The 18650-nt window shown below is 39.5% G+C and overlaps 1 protein-coding gene and 1 long non-coding RNA gene across 2 annotated transcripts; both read left to right on the top strand.

Moving 5' to 3' along the window:
• Positions 1-237: 237 nt before the first annotated feature.
• On the top strand, positions 238-4537 carry gpr88 (G protein-coupled receptor 88). The gene has a single exon (XM_088598869.1). The coding sequence runs from the start codon at positions 1078-1080 to the stop codon at positions 2119-2121; it is 1044 nt and encodes a 347-aa protein (XP_088454995.1). The 5' UTR covers positions 238-1077; the 3' UTR covers positions 2122-4537.
• A 1352-nt stretch (positions 4538-5889) lies between these two features.
• Positions 5890-15763, top strand: LOC148652176 (uncharacterized). The gene is made up of 6 exons (XR_015925248.1): positions 5890-6084; positions 7072-7353; positions 8264-8539; positions 11069-11335; positions 13721-13993; positions 15234-15763. It is a non-coding gene; the product is annotated as an uncharacterized LOC148652176 (long non-coding RNA).
• Positions 15764-18650: the final 2887 nt, after the last annotated feature.

Here is an 18650-nt window from a genome sequence, read left to right as displayed (position 1 = left end):
CTGCTGTCGCATCATCCAGGTGGATGCTGCACATTGGTGGTGGTGGAGGGGAGTCCCCATTACCTGTAAAGCGCTTTGAGTGGAGTGTCCAGAAAAGCGCTATATATGTGTAAGTAATTATTATTATTATTATTATTATTATTATTATTATTATTATAAGTGAGGTCGATTGAACTTGACTCCAGCGCAAAGTTTCATTATGAACTCCAGAAGTGCAATACTATGGCCTCTAGAAAGGAAAGGGTTGTTGAATAATAATATGAAAAAGAAAGTTATGGTGTTGAATGTGAATAAGGTTGGACTTGGATTGTGCCTGTACAAGCTCAGGGCTGGACAGACAGGGTGTCAGTGTGTGCACTGCGACATAAGAGTGCACTATCATAAAATCTGATATTTAATAGGTATATTTATTTTATCCTTTAAAGTTCCCTTCTTGCACAAAGGTGCTGATTTGTTGTTGGTGCTGGATTTCGACCATTTGCTTGATAAAGCTGTTTTTTTGAGTGCAACAAGAAAACCAGCAGTAGGGACAAAGTGAGTTATGCAGAGTTTGGATGAAAAAGCCTTTTGAATGGGTCACATTTTCCTAGAATGGTAGAATAGATGAGAAACGCAGCTATGTTTTATTACTTCTGGTGAAGTTTTAAAATAAAAATCTCTTGTACTGAAACAAATTCAGAGTGGGGTTCAGTAAAGTATAAACTGTCAGCGCATCGTCAGTTCCATGGGATGCATTTTATCTACGTTGATATTTTCAATAGATGGATGACAACAGTACGATATTCTTTAGCCCCAAGCTCACTGATTGCCAAGTAGGTTTTATTTGTTTTCCTCTGAATTATTCATGAATTCGGGTATAGTAGCTGGCAGCAGGTGTAATAGATGGATATTGCTCTCTCGCTGGCTCGAGTCATCACTGAACAGACGCCTTGGTGGAGCTGCGCTGCGGTCTGTTCATTCCTTCCGCAACATCAGAAAGCTTGTCAGCATTTTGTTAAGATGAAAGTGCGTGTCTCTCCGGCGCTGAAGGAGCGTTGATTACATTTTACTCTTCTAAATAAACTGATCCGAAAAAAAATGAAAAACGCATCAAACCAACTGTTTGAATGTGAAGAGGAGTACAGTTCGAAAATATCCCTCGCTATAGTCTATTCCTTAATGTGCTTGTCCGGGACTGCTTCCAACCTCCTGGTCATTTACCTGGTCTTGTCGTTTAAAAAACTGAGGACGGCCAGCAACGCTTTCATTGTGAACGGATGCCTGGCGGACCTCCTGGTGTGCGCTTTCTGGATGTCACATGAAGCGATCCTGATATCCACAGATATCCCTCTCACACGGGGATACCATACGTTCAAAGAAGCTCTTCTCTTCCTTGGGGTTGCTGTCTCACTTCTTTCCCATTCTTTAATCGCTGTGAACAGGTACGTCTTAATAACAAAAGTCCCAGCTACCTACCTGTCCATCTATCAAAAACGAAACACCGAATGGATGATAGTGGTGTCCTGGCTGGCAGCGGTGATCATCCTCCTGCCGTGGCTCACAGCGGCGCGGTTCCCGGATCCAGGATGCGCAGCGCCACAGGTTTCTTTAGCTCCTTTCGCCAGGAGAAAATCTATGCTTTCAAACCCATATGCTGGAGGGACATTAGCCTTAACTATCTTGGCACAGACAATTGCGATTCTTTACTGTTATTTTAAAATATTTCGAAAAGTGCAAATCAGTGTGAAAAGAGTCAGCATTTTAAATTTTCAGATTGTGAACAATCTCCCTTATTCTTTCTCACGAAAAGACAAGCGCCTGGGTTTTTACGTGCTGGCTGTATGCTGTATCTTTCTCCTCGCCACTCAGCCCCTGTTCTGGGTCCTATTTCTCGGACTCTTTGGGGCAGTCCCCAAGGTGGCTCAGACGGTATCCTGGATGATCTTTGCTGCTCTCTTTGTTGTGAACCCGTTTCTGTACACATGGAAAAACGAAGAGTTTCGCAAGTCCATCAGGTCTGTGATGAGGCGGGAGGTATGGAGAGGTTCCACTGTGGGTGTTGAGCCTGTGGCGATACACACTGTCTCTCAGTCCTTTCCGAAACAAAACAACAGAGCAGCTTTCTCGGGAGAAATTAACTGAAACTATTTTATAAGCACCATTGTGGGGATCAAATGACACATTTACCTGTGTAACTGTATAACGCAGAACTATGAATGTAAACAATGTTTTTTCAAAATGTGTTACATGTTATTTTGAACTCGCAATTTGTTTTATTTAGAAAAGCAAAGACGGCGTATTCTGCTGGTACAACGAAGTCTCGAAATTTCTTTTTGTTTCGTTATTATAGACATTTTTAAATAGTGTAACGAATATAAATGTTAGATTGCGTTTTTACCGAAACTTCGAAACAAAGTCGGAAACTGCAATACGAGCAGCTAGGTCTTAATTCTTGTCAAATGTGGAACTGAACTGGCGAAAGAAGGATCACGTGGAATTCAAATTGCAGCACAAATTAATGATCCATCTATTTTCTAACAGCTTTATCCAATACAAGTCGTGGAGGAGCCGGAGCCTATTCCAGCAAGCAACAGGCGCAACAGAGATACGGCCTGGCCCGCACGTCAGTCCATCGTAGGGCACATACAGACACAAAGACGGACACAATCATTGTTCTCATAAGCCAATAAACTTACAGTAGCAGCATGTCTTTGTACTGTGGGAAGAAACAGTTGCATCTAGCAAAATCCCATGCGAACACTCTAAGTAGATAGGATCCCAGGATTTGAACCCAGGGCCCCAGCACTGTGAGAAAGCAATGCTAATCACTCTGCCACAATGCTGTTCTCAAATCGATGATATTTCATAAAAATAAAATATAGAATAAATTCAATATAGTGCAATTTTTTTTGTCAAAATGTGACCATTGGTAGTTCTTCTAATCATACATAATTGTGTAGTACAGTTAACATGTCTGGCCAGATCTCTTTTCATCATGCTATTTTTTAAATGTGATGGCAAATTAAAGAGATTATGCATGGACCAACATATTCCCAAGCATGCCTTAAGAACACCTGTTGACTCTGGGACAAGAAAGCACTAGAATAACATTAATGAGGGTGAATTTGTATTGATGCCCTTTGCCTTTGCCAGAATTGTGATTATCTGACTGGACTTGGGTTGTGAGGGAAGTCTAACATCTGCACACCATATCCGTTCCCCTAGCAAGACACTGACACCTGCCTGACTGTGCCAAGAACATTAGACTATTATTTTTAATGAACAAAATGAGCTGTCCCCCATGCTGAAAACAGACAACTGAAAACAGACACACTCTCTGCCCCCACCAAACACCATGCATGACACACATAATGTGTTCTGGCTTTCAAAGCAAGAAGTTTGCACAGGGTGTACAGTATGTTACAAGTATTCCACAAGGTTCTGAAACATTTTCAGCTTAGTCCCATTCATCCTGAAGACTTCAACTGAGGTTGTGATTTGTGGGATTGAACTGCACATTGTTGCAGTACTTCCTTGTCATGGGAGCTGAGTCAGACTCACGTGAAGTGTGTAGTAAAGACCCCATGTATGACGGTATAATCCAGAAGAGTCTGGAAACGGACATCGTGGAAGAAACAGCAGGGTTAGGACGAGTTGACAGACAGGGGACGGTGACTGTAGTGATCCGGTGCACGGTGAAAAGCAAAAGCAACCAAGTTCAGGGAGGTCCAAAAGGGTTGTCAGGGTACAGTCCATATTCCATGAACCAGGAGATCCATCTGGGATGAAGACAGTTAAAATCCCCTGGAAGGGGAACCAAGACCAAGAACACAGAGAAATATAACCTTAATGGGACCAGGTGCTCTGAGCCCTGGACTCAGTAGTTCAGGACACCGGGGTGAAGGCCGATGCCCTCAGGCTACTCCAGGCCTGGTGATAGGCGGGCTTTCGGACATCCATCTTCCAATGCTGAGCCCAGAACTAAGGAGACACCAGGTTTCAATAACACAAAAGAAACAAGATGCAGCTGGGGATAATGAAACTAAAATCAATACCAAAGAAGGTAGAAGCATCCTCTAGAAGAGGGAAGAAGACCATGACATTCCTGCAAAGCAAAGGTGACAGAAGTCGAGTCCATGCTCTTCAAACAAATCTTGCATTACCTGTCACTGTGTGACAGTGCCTATTTGAGGTCCCTGATACACACATAGATATTCAACAGAAGGAATAAATGATCCTTTAAAGAGGATTCTCACACTGTTGAGCAAACCAATGGTATCCTTTATTTATTCAAACCCACCTCCTCCATCATTCTGTGCTTTTATTGGTTTGAAAAAGTTTCTGGTTAAATTTAAGGGGGGATTTAACATGTTATTTTGGGTCTGTGTTATTCATTTAGGGATCTTGATCATGCAATCCCACTACTATCCTGTAAGTGACCCTCCTAAGTGTATTGCTGGATGCTGGAATGAACAAAGCTTTATGGACAAATAAGGCCAAGATACACATTTATCAAAATAATGAAAGGGTTAATGTGTGGAGAATGAAAGAAGCAGCAGATGTTGTAAAGAACACCATCTCATCAGTGAAACAGAGCCCGGCATCTCCAATCCAGTTCTTCCAGCTGTTTCACAGTTATGTAGCGGAGCTAGTTCGGATACGGTGACGTCATCGCCCTCCCTGCATGCAGCAGGGACCTCCTTTAGCTCATGCGGCTGGCTCCCTGTTGTGTTATGCTAGAGACCCAGGTTCGTGCCCCAGGTGTTGCAGGGCAAAACGGGTGGTGTAGGGCACAAGCCCGTGCGGAACTGTGACGGTTACAGCTGCACTTGAATTATGATGCCGGTGAAACTGTTACAGTATGTAACAGTTTAGAACACTTGCCAGCATTTAAATAAGATTTGCTGTTGTCCCATTACTTTGAATAACTTCTACTAGAGTTTTAGCAGCTTTAAAAAATGAATTTGATTTATTAGCCAAGGTTTTCCAGATGTTCTTATTTTGGATACACACAGAGGGCTGGGAACCCTATCAGATGTCCCAGTAGCAGAAGGTCTCCAGATCTCCATGTTGTTTACAGTTCCAGTTAAAGGTGAAAGTGAATTGAGAGAATTCACAAAAAATAGATTTAATTCAAGACTGGGAAAACACCTTGCAGGTAATGACAGTTCAATGTAGATTCATGAAAAGAATTACAGGCAAAACTAAAACTATAGATATGAAATGTGAAATAGTGACTCTGAAGAAGCTGTTTATGAAAGAGTCTTAATTATTTTTGTTGGCACATAATTTACTGTGCACCTTCCAGACAATGTGGGGAAACAATACAATTAGTACAAATATATAAAATACAGTATAGTTATAGGTATTAAATTTATATCAAAGTATATTAAGTTAAAACTTTATATCACACTAGTAAGACCTCATTTAGAATACTATATTACAATACAATTGTACAGGTTATAGAAAATATATTGCTATTGTGGAATCAGTCCACACAGCAGCAGCCAAAATCATTCTGGGGCTTCAAGGAGTGTTTTACACTAACAGGCTGAAGGAGCTTAACCTTTTCGACCTTTTCGGAAAAAGAGGGGACCTGATACAAGAATCAGAATCCTCAAAGTCAGTGGCATAGACACCCGCGGGATTTCTTCAGAAGGAACTGTAGGAACCGTGAAAAACGAACCAGAGAACGCAGGTGGAAAATATTTTATATTGTGATTGGATACCTGCAAATCAAGTAAAATTCGAACTGATTTGAAGCTGGTGTTTTTAAAGTACTTTTGTATTTATGCTGTAGTATTACTTTCAAGGTCACTTATTTTCGCCGAAGTCATGGCCTCTGTTCTGTTCTGGGACTTATCTAGGATTCGCGATGATCATACTTTTACTCATTATGCAACTTGGACCGTAATAACAGGAAGGGTACGGTGTACACTGGGAGTTTCCAGTCCACCGAAAGCACTTTAGTCGTTTTGAATTATTATTGAGTAGTCTTCTTCCGTAAGCATTGCAAAGGGGATGTTTTTCCATCAAACGGCAATTTAAATATGGATCTAGAGCATCTCGCTGTTCTAGGACTGTGTTTTATCCTCCAAAGCTCAGGTAAACATTCCACTTGTCTTACTAAAAGCTCAAAAACTATTGGGATCATATGCATATCTACGGAAGGCTTTTTCTGTACCATATCATTGAAATTACACCGACGGTTTTACGCTAAGAATTATACAGTATGTCTTCGGTTGCAGGACTCTCTTTTCGTGATGATTAAACATATTTGTAATTTAAAGATAAAATAGTTCACGCGGTTTTATTATAAACAAATTATTTTAAACAATCAAGATCAAGTCCTTAGACTAACTTCAATTACAGATGTGGTAACTGTAACTTAGTATAATCTGATACGATTAAAACATAGTTTAAAGCAACTTAAACTCAAAAGCTAAAACAGGATTCGCGAATATCATTTTTTTGTTTGTAGAAAACATGAGAGACCGCACATTTATAGTTTTGTTTCAAATCAACATCATGATATGATCACACTGAGTTTTTATTAAATTGGATCAGTAGTATTGGAGTAAGAGTATTGTAAGGAATTTGAGTAGGAATATTTCTTTTGATGTAATGTCTGTTAGAGATTTGAACTATCCCTTGGTTTTGAAGGAATTTGTTCTTTTTGGTTAACTTATACAGTGTAGGAACAAGTAATAGGTTTCTTCCATAAACAGTGTTTATAAAGCGTATATCTCTATATAGTCAGGAAAGGACTATTAACATTTTTAATGTGAATAGACTGATTAGAAGTGTCATTACCAATGAATGTACTTAGAGAATACAGGTTAGCAATTAATAAGGTGCATTTGCTAGTTTATATAAGTAGTCCATGCAGCTGTTTTCTCAATGCAGTGTTCAGATGAGGTCCAAATCATCTGTTTTTTTTGTCTACAATAAAATATGTCTAGCATTTTGCATTGTGTAGCAGCTTTTCTTGTTTTGCACTGGATAATATCTCACATTGTGTCTAAGCAGGTCATGCAGTTCCTTGGAGAAGTTCTTTTAGTATTCTTGTAACAGGTTCTTTGCTTTCACTAGCCGGTTACGAGAATGGGGCTGTCATCCAGATTATTCCAGCAGACAACCCACTCTGGGTAAAACTCGGCACTTCGTTCACCCTGACCTGTAACTTTCATGAGCCATGTCCTGGGGTGCAGTACACCTGGTACAAAGCTGAAAGTACTGATGATAACTCCAGATCCAGAAGGAACAGCATGTTCACTTTTCCAGATTTGAAAATTTCTGATGAAGGCTTATACAGGTGTGAAGTTACATGTGGTGGTAAAACAGAGAAGAGCCAAGTCAAACTTCATGTTTTCTGTAAGTATTTCAGATCTTGGAATAGCAACATTTTTTGCAATTAAATGTAAATGTGACAAAGCTTGAAAGGAAACCTGAAAGAGAGGAGACTGGTCCGCTTGATATACAGTAATTTCTCTACCATCCATTGTGCTGTTGGTAAATGGTTCCATTCACATTGGTCACTATGCTCCATGTACCTACCACTCTAAAACATCAGATAGGCCAAGTTTTGCCCTGCTCTAGATTCAATTATTATTTTTTAATTGTCAGTTGTGTTGTGTACACTAGGACAGCATTTTTAGTTCTATGATCTTTTTTGTTGTTCTTCTGTGGAGTGGTTTTTGTACCAATATCATCTGGCCAAAGTCTGAGGATCATGTTATGGTCAGAGGTTCAGGAGTACTGAACTTCTCATGTTTTTGAGAGGATTAGAACAGCAGGATCATTGTAGGAATCCTCAACTGAGGAGGCAGTTTTGGAATTTAGATGCATGTTAAGTACAGTGATGTGGTCTATTGACAAAGTGAAAACCGTAGGACAGCTGGCTCTTCAATGCCTCCACATTCTCACCCCCCTACTGCAGAACCCTAAAATATACTTTTTATATTTTATTAGTTTTTTTGTAAACTTTGACCCTTATGTGACAATTATCAGGGTGTCGTAAAATGCGACAAGGTTTGAAAGGAAATGTAAATAGGATGTCTGAGTGTGATGCTTCATTCTGAAGAATGAGGAGGAAAACTATCAGTTTTTTTGTTCATGCCAAAGTTCTAAATTAACATTTCATTTGTAACCTTTTTTATGTTCTTCTTCTTATGTTGCTAAGCTTTCATATGCATGTAAGTAAACCAACAAGTTTTGTAAGATGTGACAGTTTGGGTGAATTATTAGTTGAAAAGTTTGTGTTTTCTCTCTCCTTTGGGAACAGCACTTGGTATCCCTGAAATAACGCAGTCTAATCTTAATGGAAATGACACAATTAATGTTACATGTCACGTGAGTAACGTTTATCCTGATGGATTTGTCAACGTTGAACTGTACCTTGGGGACAAGCTTCTGAGAAACGAAACACTAGACACTTTAGACCACATGTCTGTGATACATACTTTGAGTCTGAGAAGGGAAGATCAAGGAAAAAAGTTCATCTGCATTGCAAGAAGAACTGATTGCAATTTCAGTACAGAACAATCTCAGAAACTAAACTGTGAGTATCACTCTATTGACGCTCCTGAGGCATGTACACTAACAGCGTTGTCCAATTTCCTCACTATCCAGCTGTTGTCAACATAGTATACTGTACTATAGTGTAAACAGATGTTGTCCTTCGGCTGAGATGTAAAACCAAGGTCCCGACTCTCTGTGGTCATTAAAAATCCCATTGTGTTCCTTGAAAAGAGTAAGGGTGTAACCCTGGTGTCCTGGCCAAATTTCCCATCAACCCTTACCAATCATGGCCTCCTAATAATCCCCCTCTATGAATTGGCTACATTACTCTGCTCTCCTCCCCACTAATAGCTGATGTGTGGTGAGCGTTCTGGCGCACTATGGCTGCCGTCGCATCATCCAGGTGGATCCTGCACATTGGTGGTGGTGGATGGGAGTCCCCATTACCTGTAAAGCGCTTTGAGTGGAGTGTCAAGAAAAGTGCTATATAAGTGTAAGCAATTATTATTAAATAAGTGTGTTATTCTGGCTGTACTTAATACTAAAAAAAATACAAAAAAATAATACTTCTGTGTTTTCTGGACAAGTAACAGTAGTAATGAATTCACACTGGGCATATGAGATGGTATATTTAGATTTTCAGAAGGATTTTAATAAATTCTACATAAAAGATGAATTCTCAGTTTGCAAATAGCAGGCATTCAGGGAAATGTGTTTTGACTGAGAATTTATTAACCCATTTGCACCATGGCACATAAAGCAAATACAATGAGTATGTAGACACGTCTGTTGTTACAAATAACAAACACAGAAACACTAATTGTTTTCAAATCAAAGATGGAAACAATTGGAAGAATTGTTTTTTGTGTGAAAATGTTTTTTTTTGTGGTTGTTGTGCCAGGTTGTCCCAAGGAAGGGCTGTCATTTTCATAGGTCTGCCACCAAACAGGGCCTCAAAGTTCATTTGGGTGTACTCTCACTAATTGTATAATTGAATAATAAAAAATGCACTACTCACATGGGTTTAATTAGTGGGTTTTTTGGTTAAATAAAGGCTGGTGTAAGTAGACCAGGGAGAGTTTGGGTTGGGTTTATGTTGGTAGAATGTTGTGCTGAATGCCCTGTAGACCATGTATTTTGACAATTTCTTTATTTAGTAACATATTAATAAACCTTGATTTACATCTGCATAGTAATAGTTTTCATGTGCAAATGTCTCTGAGCCATGGGACCCAAACCAGAGATCTTTCATATGTCTGTAAAGATCGCAGGTGAAACAAGAAAGTCCTCTTCTACTCAGGCCAGCTGTATTTTTAAAGAGTCAGCACAGAATGCATTGAAAAGCTGGTATTTTGGGAAATTAAGAAGAGGGTTTCCATGGACCCTGTTATTGCCACCCTACTCCTATATGCTCACTCAGGCCCGTCTTTTCCTGAACATGACAGTCCCCTTTTTAGTCTAATTTTTATTTAGAAAGCAAGATTCATGATGGAAAGACATTCTCCACACATTTCACAAAGTGAGGAAGGAAACATTTTGGAATGATCAACACAGACCAGTTATTGCAGTGACAGTACTAAAACAATACAACAGTGCATTCAAAACATTTAATAAAGGTCTGCTTAAAAGTATATTTCTAACTTAGATCTTAAAAAAGTTATAAAGAAGCACATCTGATGTCAGAAGGTAGTGAGGTCCATAAATGTTGTGCACATTTACTACAAGAGGAGCTTAATGATTTACGAAAACAAGTCCAGACATCTCCTGGAACTAAGGCAGCGTGAGCATAAGTGACTAACTACTCTGACAGATAAGAGGGCTCTAGATTGTGAAGACATTATGTGCCACACAGAAAATGTTAAAATCTGGAAGCTGGAAGCCAAGATGTGGGTTAACATCTAGTGTCTTGAGTGAGTGGACATGCCCTCTGCAGTGTCCCCAACTCATTACAGCTTGAAAAGAGTTTTCCGAGTGTGTCCAACAGGAGGAGACGAGATATTACCTTAGAACAGATCTACTTTTGGAGGGAGGTAGGCAAGAGAAACGATGAATAATGTTGTACAGGTGAAGGGGTCTAGACTCTTCCATCTGGTTGAAAAAAGACTTAACTGGCAGCCTGGAATTTAAAAATAACTCCAAAAGTCTTCACACTTGATTCAGACAGGCTATTGTGTACATTAATCACAATGGAAAGGTTTGACGAGTGCAAGTATTTCATAATGCCAATTGCTAAAGGCTGTTTTTTATTGCCATTTTAAATGCAAAGAAATCTCTTCCAGGAAGTGATGCCCAATTTCACGGGAGAAACTTCTCTAGGTCTACTCCATTTCCTGAAGTAGCTACCTAAACTTTCCAGTCACTAATTTGTTCTGCCAGGCACTACAATGCCAGCCCTCAAGGGTTTTATTTTAATTAAAATAATTGATGAACAAATTATTTACTTAAGCATCACAGTTAACGTCTTTCTGCAGATCAGAATGCAATTGAACTTAGTTCAATCGTTTTTTTGCTTATCATCATCACATCATAAATAGCAACTGAAGTAATTTCTGTAATGTTTGTTCTGAAGTTTCAGAGGCACCTTCAAATGTGCAGATTGATGTGTCTGCTCCTCTATTGGAGGATCAAGAAGTGTTTATGAAATGCTCCAGCGAAGGGCATCCGTCTCCTGACATCAGCTGGAACAGGATCAACCTGCCCTGGCCTTCCAACCTGCAGAGGCACTCCAATGGCACAGTGACTGGCCTGCTTTCCCCAGAAAACAGTGGCTTGTATGAATGCATTGCTAATAACACCATGGGACAAAACAGAAAACCGATTTCTTTGGCAGTGGAGTGTAAGTTTACTCCATCCATCCATTTTCAAACACCTTTATCCAATATCCAATTATGGGGGAACCAGAGCCTATCCAAGCAAGCAACGGGCATAGGGCTGTAAGGATATACTATGGATGGGACAGCATTCCATCACAGGGCACACTCAGATATTCACACACACACACACACTCACACCAGGGTCGATTTTCCTAGAAACCAATTAACCTAACAGCATTTCACTGGACTGTGGTAGGAAACTGGAGCACCCAGAGGAAACCCGCATGAAAATACAAACTCCACAAAAGTAGCACCCTGTGAATTTAACCCAGGGCCTCAGAGCTGCAAGACAGCAATGCTAACCACTGCACCATTGTGCCACCCATAGGTTTGCTGTTTGGAAAATGGAAAATTGTCACTGTACAATAGAGACTGAAAGACATGTATACCTTCACAGTAGGGTGATCATCTAGTCCAATTATCCCAGAAACTTTGAAGCAAGATGGCTTAGTAGGCTAAATGAATAAGATGAGATAGCATTACAATGCAAGACACATACCTGTAGTTAGTTCTCATAGTCCTGGAATATTTTAAAATAAACTTTTAAACTTGCATCTTAAACTCCATAAAATAGTTACAATTTTATGAAATGTCCACTTATTGATACAAAATCACCTAAATAATTTCTAAGAAGCACAGTTTGTGGTTGGAGTTATCGACCAAGCTTTTACTCATTGGCTGTTCCTCATAGTCAAGGATGAATGTCTTTCATTAACCCAATGGAGATTCATAAGGATTCTAAAAGATCCAAACACTCTCTGGCAGGTGGAACAGGTGCTGTGCCTCAGAGATATCAGGTATTACACTGCACAGCCAGTCATGATGACATTCTCACTTTTCTCCTTTGTTCTGAAAATGTTGGGTCTCAAAGCTGGGATGCATCATCTATAGATGATTTCACTCAGTTTTAAAGGGGAACTGCAGTCCCAGTTTTTCAGACAACAAAATAAATCCATTGACAGAAAAGCAAAATTTTATAAATTACAAATTAAAATTAAATTAAATTTGTAAAAGTACTGTATTGTTGCCTTGCCATGTTGCAAACCACTGGACTCAGTGGGGAGAGAGCGCACATTCACACAAATTGTGATGTAAAATGGCCCTTTCTGTTCGCTAGTACCTGTAAGCAAAGAGTGAAATTGGTCTCCAAACAATGTTAATCCTTTTTTGGCTTTCTCAAAAATATATATTTTAAACAATGCCTCAGTGTCAAGCATTTAGCGCAACACATAGGTCCAACTCAAAACAGAGGATCAAATCATTAGAATGTCAAACAGTTTCCTTTTCCAAGAGATATTCAACTAGCCAAGAGATGGAAAATAAACATTGGTGTGGGATGTGGGTCCCATCAACAAGTTTCTCGAGATTCAGCACAATGTACAAGCGAATTACAGGTTATGCAGCAGATGTTTCAAAGCAGAAATGTTTCAATGTGATCTGCATGTAGAGTTACTAAGTAGCATTTGTCGGCAAAACCGTATTGAAGTCATATGATGAATTCAATTCAATGCTCTCATTCAAATCAGCAATCTAGCTAAAATATCTAAAAACATGTAACCCTGTATGTGTCGGTTTTATAACATTATATATAAATTAATACAGTAGCAACATTAGCTTAGTCTAAAGAATGTGCTTTATTTCAACAGATATACAGTAGATTGATTTTCAAATATTGTCAATTTGAGATTGGACGTGTATTGAACTTTTCTCTGCATGGAGTTTACATAATAATGAAGCCTGACAGTTCATAATTTTAAATATATATTAATTTCAGATACTGAACCAAAACTTGTGCTCAAACCAGATGCCATTCCAACCATTTTGCTTATAAAAAAGCAACCAATGATAAGTGAACACAGTGAAAGGATGATATCAGTGCCTGATAAAAAAAAATATTTCAATTGGATTAAAAGTGATGTGTTCACAAGCGTGCTTGTTAACAATGTAATAGGACTGCTTCATGTCACCAGGAGATTGGTTTCCTCGTTCTGAATCACAGACGATGATGGCAATATGGCGCTTAGCATACCTGGACATTTCGTCTGTTTTGTGATGTAAATTGAAGGTTTTACAGGTTACCGTGTACTTTGTACTTTCTTTGTGGTTTGAAATGCATTAATCAGTGCCGATTTTTTATAACCCCAAATGTAAAAATAGAGTTGCTATTTCCCTTTAAACAGCCACATCCTGTCAAAACCAGAAAGTTTACAAAAAGGTGATAATTTCAATTACATTCAAAGGCGATTCTGAATACAAAGACACTTGTATTCAGTGTCATAGTGTTAAAGCCCCGCTTTGGATGTGTGGTACTCCAGTTGCATGTTTCATCTCTCTTTCTCCTTCTGCAGATGGTCCCAGGTACACTTCCATACATGCCTCAGAAACAAGCATTCGAACCAGAGAGTTATTGAATTTGACCTGTGTAACAGACAGTTATCCTGCAGTCCAGCAGTACAAGTGGAAGAAGCTCCCTGCACAGGCTGTGCCCAAGGATGTGACTCAGAATAACAGTTATTTAATTATAAATAGCTTCCAGAAACATCATGAGGGGATTTATGAATGCGAAGTCGTGCACCAGCGTGGTAGAACCGAGAGGGTTTACTTTAATGCCATCCTTAAAGGTAAGACTTTGGTACTTGTGGTGCAGAACTGTAGTTCATCAGAAGAAGAAATGCCTTATTCCACTTTTCACAGAGTTTACAATTTATACCTTAGTCATAACATGGGAAAATTAAACAATTACTCTACTTTTTTAATATGTCAGGATTATGAATAATTGCAATGTGGTTCTTTTAAAACCTTCTTGGAGGCACAGAGCCATGTGTTTCCTTGCTCACTGTTCCTTTGTTTTGGGGAATTTCATTTTCTAAAGCTTTTGTTTGCTAAGAGAAGGGACATTAGTCAATGCCTGAAGCACTTTCTTAACTCAATGTTTATTGGTTTAAAATCTTATTCCATATCCTCATTTTTGTGCAAAGGAAAATATTCTGAAAGTTTATTTTTCATGCTGCAGTGCTCAGAAACTTAGATTGAAATACTTTGAAAAAATCATGAAACAGATTTAGAAGTCATTATAGTCAATAAAACAGATTTACTTTTGATCAGAAGGGCCAGCTGGACATACATTTTAATGTGATATACACTGTACTTGGGAGTTTTGTTTGACTACAGATACTTCAGGCCCATGACATAACAGAATATACCAACACATGTCTAAGTGAAAATCTTTTCTTCATGAAGACTTCACTGTTTAGGTTTGGCAATGTGCTGTCAGTAAACACACTTACCAGTGAAATATTAACCCACAATGACTAATTTTCTTGTTGAGACCCTGTGAGCAACAGTAACAGCTTAAAGGGGAGATTTTGACATATAACATTCCAGGCCCATAAGAGTAATATCTCATGGGATTGAACTGTGCATTCCAGCTGTTCCAGCCGTAGTCTATAGAATTGAGACCTGGGAATGGCTCTGGCTAGGGAATGTGCTAGAAATGTCTCCTGCTCCTCCACCCAGCCACTGAGACAGTTTGATCCTTTGACAGGGCGTTCGTAATGTTTTTTTCAGCTACAATGCGTACAACTAGTAAATGTTCCTTTATAAATGGGCACACTTTACACCAATTAAGCACAAACTCTAGCACCCTTGTATGGTCATGGAGAACTCAGTTTAAACCCTGACAATGGCTCAGCATCATGGAAAAACTGGGCTTTTCTCAGGCTGAAAGTTCTCATTAGTGAAATGCACAGGGAGTCCATGAAGGACACTATAGTTTTAATGTGTTGTAGGAGGTGCCTGGGTTCTGTAAAGAAAGATTTCTGTCTGAGCACAGAATGAGCTGAGATACACTTTTTCTCACAGAACCAGAAGAGCAGACTAGGAGCCAGTCGTCTCCGCTTCCAGGTGCTGTAGCTGGGAGTCTGCTCGTTGGGATGACTGGAGGAGGGCTTGCTGGCTTCCTGCTGGCGAAGAGACTCTTGTAACTGGACTGCTTATACCAGATGCCGTCAACTAATTTCATTCTTCCATACAGCCTACACCCTTTACGCTGCAATTCCAAGACTGGTTCAGACCCAAATCTCTGCTTGGTTCTCTGAATAGTCTGCTTACTGTGTGAGTAGGACAATGCTGAAGTGTCAATAAAAACTAAGCTTTATCTTCTTTACTAAAAAAAACCTTGAAAAGGGCAGCTGAGTCAGATGGGAGGGAGGAGTGCTGCTTTTCCCTACTTTCTCTCATCTCCATTGCTCAGTATTGGCTCTTCAAACAACTATTCTGCACTAGTGTCTGACAGCATATACTATATTGGCAATGTTATATACATTACGCTTTATTTTTTAAGTGTGACAAACTCACTGAACCGTTTTGAGAAATAAATGTGGTCAAGAATTGTACAGTGTTACTGTGTGTTTCTCTGCTGCCTCACGGCTCTTGAGTCATTCCAGACTCGGATTCTTTATGTGTGCAGTTTACATGTTCTTCCCGCATTCATATGGATATTCTCTGGGCGCTCTGATTTACCACCACTTTCCAATTTTCCCCCACTTAGCCAGATTTGTTGGTGTCTCAGTGTGTTGTGTATGTGTGTGCACCCTGGGCTGGCGTCCTGTCCAGAGTGTCTTCCAGTCTTGTGCCCTGTGATATTCGAAGAAAACTCAGTCTTCACTCAGGTTTGGAGATTGTCAAACAGAGATCTTTAATACAATCATCTGATAGACTACTGTGTCAGAGACTTGCTGACGCTGCTGAACTGTGACCTCTATTTTAAAAGCATGATTCCTGTTCCAGGCATTGCAGTCAGAGAAGGCTCCAATATTATAGAAACAAAAAGCACTTCATTTCAACACAAAGCCTTCATTGCAAAACACAAAGCCCACTGTCCTGCTTTTCCACTCCCACCAAACCATCTAAGATAAGAGAATAATTTACCAGGTTGTGCTTTTCTCTTACTGCATTAAGGGCACTTTAATCATCCCACACTGAAATGAAAAAAAATCTGAAATACTAAAGCTGAAACCATTTGTTGCCTAATAGAACCTCGACTTTCCTCCTCCATGGACCCCAGAAACATCTGAACACACTCACATCAGCAGTGTAACAATGGGCAGATAGGAGGTATAGATCCTGTGCAGGACTCAGGAGAGAGAGAGAGAGAACTCCAATCCAAATCACTAAGCAAAACCGTATACCAGGAAACAAGCAAGAAAGTCAGGAAACGAGAAAGACAACCAGAGAGCAATCATCCAAAACGCAAGTCGAAAACGAGGGGCAGGCTAGAAAATCAAAACCTGAAAATAAACTAGTAATGAAATAACGCGCACTTGGGCGCTCTAGGAGAATCCGCAAGAGTGAGCAGGAAAGTGAGGAAAGGGGGAAACGAAACTAGTGATGGGAGTAAACGGTGATAGATGTATTACTTGCGGTGTGAGCGTTTGTTAAACACTGCGCGCATAGGAATGTGAGACGGGATAGAGACACGTGTGGAATGCATAACAATCTCAAGCTTCCCAGCATTACTCCTTTATCAGTAACTCAGATACTGGTTTAATTATTGGAAATGTGATGCTCACCAGACTCTCTGTGAAAGTTCCTATTGTTTCAACTTGATAGAAAAATCCTTGATCCTTGATCCAGAAGAAAAAGAAACTTTTCGATTGGTTGTGTCTGTAGATTCTGCATCTACAATCCTTTAAATTTTCAACAAATGCATTATAAAGTGATCTCATTCTGGCAAAGGGTTACTGTGCATGTACTGTAAGTATGCTGGATGAAATGGGTACATTATCTTTACATGCATGAAGTGTTTAATAAACTTTGAGAAGGATAACAGGAATGAAGTACCCCTTCACCCCTACTAGCCTATCTTACAGTCCTTTGTCACATCCCTTCCCCAAAAGACAGAAAATCCTCAGTGAACCCCTCTTCCTTCCTTTTATTCATCCCCCTCCCCATCTCCACATCTGCACAGGCCCTTAGTTAACTCTTTGTTCTGTAGCCACGTGAGCCAAAATGCCTAGCTTCTCATTACGTGTATACAATGTAAAATGGATTAAAATGAGTACTAACACCCTTCTTGGTTCTTTATGTGGTATCAGAGTTGCATGGCTATAATTTGGAATAACATTTGCCATCATTTAGCATTAAGAGATACACAATATTGTGGGGAGCAAAGAAAACTCTCCAATCATGGAGCTCATTCCTCAGTATACTTCTGACGTGAATTCACAAATCAATGTTTCTTCCTGGAGACTATTGTTTCTCTTTCTTCCACTAACAAAGGACTGCAAAGGGGAAATTTCTGGCGCACGGGCTTGATATGTGAGAGAATCAAGAAGCACACAGACACACAGTAATAAACCATTCACAGCTGCAGATCAGGATGATCAATGTTGCCAAAATCAGGGGGCGACTAAGATGAGTGGGGAGAATAGAAAGAAAACATAGGAAACTAAAAGTTCCTTAAGCCTCTCAGTTTCCTCTCCAGCTGTCTATCAGTTGATCTTTTTCCACCCCTTATCATCAATCCAACACCTGTCCTAGACATGGTAGTGCAAGGAAGGAGAACTGTATCATCTGTTCTGAACCTACTATGTACAGTACGCCTGTGCTGTATTTTCTACAGTACACATCTTTTGTTTGTGAGTAGTTAAAACTGACTTCATGCTCTATTCAAGTTCACCTAACAAAGGGATCTGACCCTCCAAGTCTTTCTTATTTCAGCCCTGGCATGCTAAAGACATAACATATTAATTATCCAAACTTTAAAACACTGACACACCTATGGACTCCTCTTCTAGTAAATGTATGCCCAGTGTTTATTATTACAGTCTCACGTGACTTTGAAATTCTTCGAAAGTTGAATCAATATAGCCATCTGAAGTAACGTGCAAAATACATTCTTCACATACAACTTAAATATGAGGGCAATGCTTACTTTTAGGGGTTTTACAAAAGTACCCTATCTCATCTGACACAATGTCCTCCCTTTGTTCTGTTAGCTCTGAGATTAGAACTGAATTATTTCTTGTGTTGATCTTGTTGTCTTGACTAAACTAATCTTTCAGGGAAACATGAATTGATGTTCATCTCCCAATTTAAAAATAAAAAAGTTTAATATCTGAGCTTTTCAAGAACCCCAAAGCAACAAATTTTTGAAATAACTATTTTTATAGTATTTCCCTCTTCATATACCAACTATATTTAAACTTCCCTAGAAAGACAGACAGCACACTAGACATGTGGTTGAGTAGAGGTGAGGTGTTGAGACAAAGCTGTACA

This window comes from Lepisosteus platostomus, chromosome 11 (genome assembly GCF_059453375.1).
Source record: "Lepisosteus platostomus isolate fLepPlt1 chromosome 11, fLepPlt1.hap1, whole genome shotgun sequence".
Classification (NCBI taxonomy): domain Eukaryota; kingdom Metazoa; phylum Chordata; class Actinopteri; order Semionotiformes; family Lepisosteidae; genus Lepisosteus; species Lepisosteus platostomus.
This window is presented reverse-complemented; position numbering and strand designations above follow the sequence as displayed.

What these genes read in the sequence shown, in the direction of transcription:
- gpr88 (XM_088598869.1), top strand. Translation starts at nt 1,078, where the DNA reads ATGAAAAACGCATCAAACCAACTGTTTGAATGTGAAGAGGAGTACAGT.